Below are 6,228 nucleotides of genomic sequence, written 5' to 3'. Positions count from 1 at the left end.
TTAATTAGTTGAAATTATATAACAATGTAACAATATACTCGAAGACCATATATAAGTATAATATAGTATTAAAGTCGAAATAATTAAACTCAACATTCATCAAGTTTAATTATATAATTGAAATAAAAAAAATTATAGTATTAATTAAACCCGATATAATAAGAAGAAATAATTAAACTCAATGAAATAAAGTTGAATTAATAAATTTAAATAATTTAGTGACTTTGAAAAAAAAAATAATATTCAAGAATCATACGATGGAATTTTGCTCGGAGAACTACTATAGTGTGACTAATAAACTCGTATAAGTATACTCAATGTAATCAAGTTGCATAATATAATTGAAATAAATTAGTGTGAATAGAAAGTAGAAATACAATTACTCAATGATTCATACGCAGGGAAATCGCGTGAAAAAACTGTATAACATATACATTTTTTGAATGTGTTACAATAATTTCAAAATTGTACTCATATGTTTCTTGTGACCCATAGAATTCAAGACATAGATATTACATTTAAAACTCAGGAATGAATAAATATAAACTTGTTTTATACATAATCGATTTGCATATAGTAAAATAATAAAAATATAAAAACCAAAAAAACAAATAAAGATATATAACTCAATGTAAAAAAACAAGCAAAATAGAAAAACTAAATAAAATTTTGAAACAAATAAATCAAACAATTTTCGGAACAAATAATCATATAAACCTCAAATACATGATTTACATAATTTTCATAAGTAAAAAACTGAAAAATAAAGAAAAAAAAAATAAAAACCAAAGAATAGGACCGATAAAACAGGAAACAATAACAACCTAAAAATCAAGAAACAAAAACCTACGAAAAAAAAGGAAGCAAAAAGCTTATCAAAGGGTAATTCAGTAAAAACACAACACCCCTAAAAACCGGCCCATTACTAACCAATGCAGAAAACCCTGTTTTGGAGAGGGACACCAGGTGTCCATTTATCACTACTCAGTGATTAAAATGAACCTTCCTAAAAAAAGTGATTAATTATTAAGAAAACCTTTCCATCAAAAAACAATTAACAAAACCATTCGACCAACCACCAAAGCGGAGAATCCAAATCCAACAGCAACAAGAATCAAACGATTGTATGATTTGGGCCGAGCTGAGTAGAATTACCTCATAGTGATTGAATTGAATGGAGCAGGAAGAATATATATTGTCGGACCACGTACGCACCAACGGCCTTACAACAACGGCGACTCTTTCCGCCAGCGGTCAACTCCGCTGGGAAGACCGCCGGCTGGACATCGAGAAGCAGGTATTAGGTTTCTCTGTCGAGGGATTGAAGATCAAAATTAGAACGGTTGTGGAAGCTGAAGCTGGAATATGCTGCTGCACTAGTAAATCCGCCCTCATCAGGAAAACCTTCATACTCGAGCTATCATCGACTGATTCTCTACGAATTTGGACTGAGAAACTTCAGGAGTATCTAGATTCTCTCGGTAAAACCTTTGAGTTTTTTGTGACAATTATTCTGTGGTGATTGATTGAAGATCATAATCATAATTCGTGTTACTTGTGCTGTAGTTTGAATGGTAGAATTCCAATTTCATCAGTCTTCGACGAAATATGTCTGTTATTTATGTTCCAGTTTTGTGTGCGTGGATTCAGGCAGGCCGAAGCGGCTGTTTATATTTGTGAATCCCTACGGAGGGAAGAAATCGGCGTTGAAGATTTTTAAAGACGATGTGAAGCCCTTACTCGATGATGCGAGTGTGGAATATACTATACAAGGTAGGCATTCGGTTCTTTTTTTGGTAGTCGATGAACTTAAATATATGTGGTTTTTGAAGTGGTGGGGCTTATCATGATATTTAGAAACCAAACACCAGCTGCACGCGAAGGAAGTCGCTCAGTCGCTGGATCTGGAAAAATTTGATGGAATCGTTTGCGTTAGTGGAGATGGAATTCTGGTTGAGGTAGGCCAGTATTTATAGTGGCGTATTTATTGATGTTGGCCGTGAAACTTGTAATTACATACTGGAATGTTGGTGAACTTTTGTGGAATCAATGCAGTTAGCTAGCCAGACTACGAAAGTTGGGTTTCCATGATATGAGTTGCTTTCTTTCGCTATATATTAGTAGTATTTAAAACTATCAAACTGTATTAGAATTTGTGGGAGCTAATCTAAAATTATGCATGTGTTTTAAATTTCATATACCAGTACCAAACTATGAAGTAGTACTGCTTTAGCCTTTAGCTTCCTAGAAACGATGTTGTGGATGTTCATACTTTGTACCAGATTGACCAACCTCTCTCTCTCTCTCTCTCTCTCTCTCCCTCTCTCTCTCGAATTTGGAGAAATTACATCAACATCAATGTATTTAGTGATTACTTGGGTTTTTTTCGTCGCCCATTAGCAGAAGTAACAGAAGATGTCTGAAAATTGTTCACCTACTCATTGTTTCTTAACACATTCTGGCTCTTAGTAGGTGCTGAATGGACTGCTCATGAGGGAGGATTGGGAAAATGCAATAACGATACCTCTTGGAGCAGTACCCGCAGGTTCAACTCATTTTATATTTGTTTCTGTTGTGCCACAAGCACAGACGGTAATTGTAAGTGAGTTCAAAATTTAAACAAAATATGATTCTAATCCTAGGAACTGGAAATGGCATGGCAAAATCGCTTCTAGATTCACATGGTGAACCATGTGCAGCATCTAATGCTGCTCTTTTTATCATTCGAGGTAAGTTGTATTCTATTATAATCTATTGACAGTTTTTCAGAATCTTTCTTGAAACTAATATAAGTAAGTTCTCACTTGCTTAATTGCAAATTGCAAATTGCAGGGCATAAGCGGTCACTGGATATAGCTACTATATCACAAGGGGAAACTAGATTTTTTAGCATGTTAATGCTGGCATGGGGTATGTGATCATCAATCTTTTGGAGCACATTTCTCAACAGTCAACCAAGTTCTTGCTCATGATTATACTCTATGTTAGTGGTAATTTAAAATTTTGGGGTAAATCAATACAGGTCTTGTAGCTGATATTGATATTGAGTCGGAGAAATACAGATGGATGGGAAGTGCTCGATTGGATTTCTATGTAAGTTTGCATTGGAATCTTACTTGACAACCATAAAACAGACTACACCTATACTATTATTGCATAGATGGGGGTGATTGGTTTGATTGATAAGGCTTGATTGAATGAATACCTTCTAATTATCATTTCAATGATAACTTCTCCCAGGAACGAAGTCCAATCCATCTTAATCACATGTTTGGTTTGAATCATTCGGCCCGTGATGGATAACTCGGCATGTGCTCCAATCATTCAATTGGACGATCATAAATCAACCCAAATATGTGTTGATTATTAGTCATCCTTCAATCCGTAATGTAAAATTCCAAAAATACCCTCACCAAAATTATGCTACATCCAAACCAAACATGTAATTAAGGGCAATCTTGGTATTATGCTACATTTTAGTCATAATGCTTCAGTTTATCCCACACCTAAATCAATCAATCAATCCAAACACAAAATTAAACAATCCAAATAGTCCAACCCTACTCTATCCTATCAATATTATCTATCTCATCCACCAAACCACCCCCATGTGTTGCATACTTTGTTAGGGAAAGTGTCAATTATGTGTTTCTTTGAGAAGAGTTCTTATTATGTGATGGACTGATAGGCCGCAAACAATCTTTTGTATTTTTGTTTTCATTGATTAATTTATTTATTTTAGATGGCTTACAATTGTTTACCATTATCGTTTTAATGTTTCTTTCAGTTTGGAAATTTAGTTGAGGTATTCCTGAAAGTTGTTATTTCTTATGCTGCTATTGTTTTCTATGTCGTGTTGTCATGTTGATTCTATGAATTATCATTACCTTAATTGGATACATCATTGTCTGAGAAATGTCTTTCTTCACTAATGAGCTCTCTTGTGATTTTTAGGCTCTTCAACGAATATTTGGTCTAAGGAGGTACAATGGCAGTATTATTTTTGTGCCAGCATCGGGTTATGAATCTTATGGAGAACCATTAGATCTAGAAAAGAATATAATTATTGTCGATGAAAGTGCAAAGAAATCTGTGGACGGAGTTGTTAGAGATCCAGCGTATGGTTACCAGGGTCCTTTAGTTGATATCAAGAGTTTAAATTGGCGGATGATTGACGGGCCATTTATTTCAATCTGGCTCCACAATGTACCTTGGGGAGGTGAAGATACTAAAGCAGCACCTGATGCTGAGGTCTGTAACCTCCATTTACTTGCCCCCCACTGTTTTTTGGTATCCCCACTGTAGTACTAATGGATCTCTTTATTGTTTACCAATTAGGAGGTAATTACATAAAATTGTAAAACGAGTAATAACTCCGTCCTTTTTGTTAATTATATGCAGTTTTCGGATGGTTGTTTGGACCTGATCATGATAAAGGAAAGTCCCAAACTGCCATTGCTGAAGTTGATGACTGAACTGAACAGTGGAGGCCACGTTAAATCCCCTTATGTATCTTATCTGAAGGTGTGCTCAGAGTTTTGAATGACGGGCTCGTTTCACTTTCTTTCATCCATTTTGCAATATTGATATATAGGATTTACTTCTATCTTTGTTAGCAACACTTTCTAAAACAATAAAGTAGTTGTATTGGTTTGTAATTACAGGTGAAGGCATTCATATTGCAGCCTGGTCCACGGACCGATGACCCAACAAAAGCTGGGATCATAGATGTGGATGGAGAGGTTCTGGCTAGAGGGAGAGGAGCATACAAATGTGAAGAAGATACATTGATGAGATACGACAGATTACTCATTAGAATTGATCAAGGTTTGGCTACTTTATTTGCTCCAAATTAGCATAATCTCAATTTGGTTGATTTATTCATCATATATATTTGTAATCCTTATTTTATACGCTAATGCAACTGCAAATAAAAGAATTGATTTCAATTCTTAAAATTTGGTAGTGTGCTTTGATTGTCATGGTGATGCCTGGTTCATGTTCATAAACACGTATACGGAGTAATTAAATATGCTATCAAAAGATGCATGTTATTTCTATAAACTGGTTACCTTTAAGTAAATAAATATGCAGCTAGGTATCTATATAAACCAAGTGATAAGGATTAAAAAGAAAATCTATTGATTGACACTAAATTAGATTGGTTAATTAATTCAAATATAGAAATTCTTTAAGCTATTAACTACATGTACTATATATATATATATATATATATATATATTAGTGTTAATGTACTTAATAATTAAATTAATTATTATTAATGATATTTTTTTTATATTAGTAATGATATTGACTATGTTTGGCAGAAAAATTTTGAGCAATTAATTCAGCTTTTATATATGTATAAATTTTATCTTCACCGAGGAAATTAATCACATGATGCATTAGTTCAGGTAGCAACATCCAAAGAAAACTAACGTACATAAAAGAATAAATAAGTTCATTGAGTTTGGTTCCGGAACATTTATTATTTATTTGTTTCAACGTATATATAGGATTGTGAATTGTGATATCTTGATCGCGATTCGCGTGCACTAACATTTAGCACTTGATAAATATTCTAAAAATATTGGCATCACCAGTTTTCTTTGTTCATATCTTTATTTGAGAACATTATCAATGCCTTTTAAGTAGAACTTGTTATATAAGTTTTGTCTAATTTGCCTTTCCATATAGTTTGAAGAATAGTTGTACACAAATAAATTTTACTAGAAATACTCCCACGAATCGATTTAGAGTTTTTTCCATGAAAAAAGAAAAAGAAGAAGACATTATTCGAGGACTGTGGGATATCATTCCATGCTAGTGAAACTATTGCAATTACATGTTCATCATAGCTCATTTTTTATGGAACAATAATATTGTTGAAATCGCTCATTTTTCCCCACACAAGAAAAATCACCCGTATTTATGGAACAATATAGTATGATATAATTAGTGAATATTGTTCCAATTTTATTTCTTGATCTTTAAGTTTCTTAAAGATAAAAAAATAGTAATTTGTTTTTAAAAAAAGTTTCTTAAAGAGAAGAACCTTTTTCATACAAAATACTATTTCATCTCTTAATACATTGTAGTGCACACTATATATTAACTGAGGCATCAATAAAAGGGCCACATTCTTAATTAGAAATATGTATATATATACACTCTACATAAAAGTCAACACCTTCATTTGTTGCGTGTGTGAAAACAATGCAAATTCAG

General features: G+C 33.1%; 1 protein-coding gene across 2 annotated transcripts; it reads left to right on the top strand.

Moving 5' to 3' along the window:
* Nucleotides 1-998: 998 nt before the first annotated feature.
* LOC130985590 (sphingosine kinase 1) lies at nucleotides 999-4,958 on the top strand. Of its 2 annotated transcripts, none has more exons than XM_057908654.1 (10): nucleotides 999-1,481; nucleotides 1,651-1,773; nucleotides 1,858-1,958; nucleotides 2,473-2,545; nucleotides 2,643-2,729; nucleotides 2,833-2,910; nucleotides 3,023-3,093; nucleotides 3,955-4,251; nucleotides 4,402-4,524; nucleotides 4,665-4,958. In XM_057908654.1, the coding sequence occupies exons 1-10, from the start codon at nucleotides 1,175-1,177 to the stop codon at nucleotides 4,854-4,856; spliced, it is 1,452 nt and encodes a 483-aa protein (XP_057764637.1). In that variant the 5' UTR covers nucleotides 999-1,174; the 3' UTR covers nucleotides 4,857-4,958. The 2 variants fall into 2 exon arrangements, with proteins under 2 accessions (XP_057764637.1, XP_057764638.1); XM_057908655.1 differs by having other exon boundaries at nucleotides 1,461-1,481; nucleotides 1,655-1,773.
* Nucleotides 4,959-6,228: the final 1,270 nt, after the last annotated feature.

Source organism: Salvia miltiorrhiza, chromosome 5, assembly GCF_028751815.1.
Source record: "Salvia miltiorrhiza cultivar Shanhuang (shh) chromosome 5, IMPLAD_Smil_shh, whole genome shotgun sequence".
Classification (NCBI taxonomy): Eukaryota; Viridiplantae; Streptophyta; class Magnoliopsida; order Lamiales; family Lamiaceae; genus Salvia; species Salvia miltiorrhiza.
Note: the sequence above shows the minus strand (reverse complement) of the source record. Positions and strands in the feature narration are given on the sequence as shown.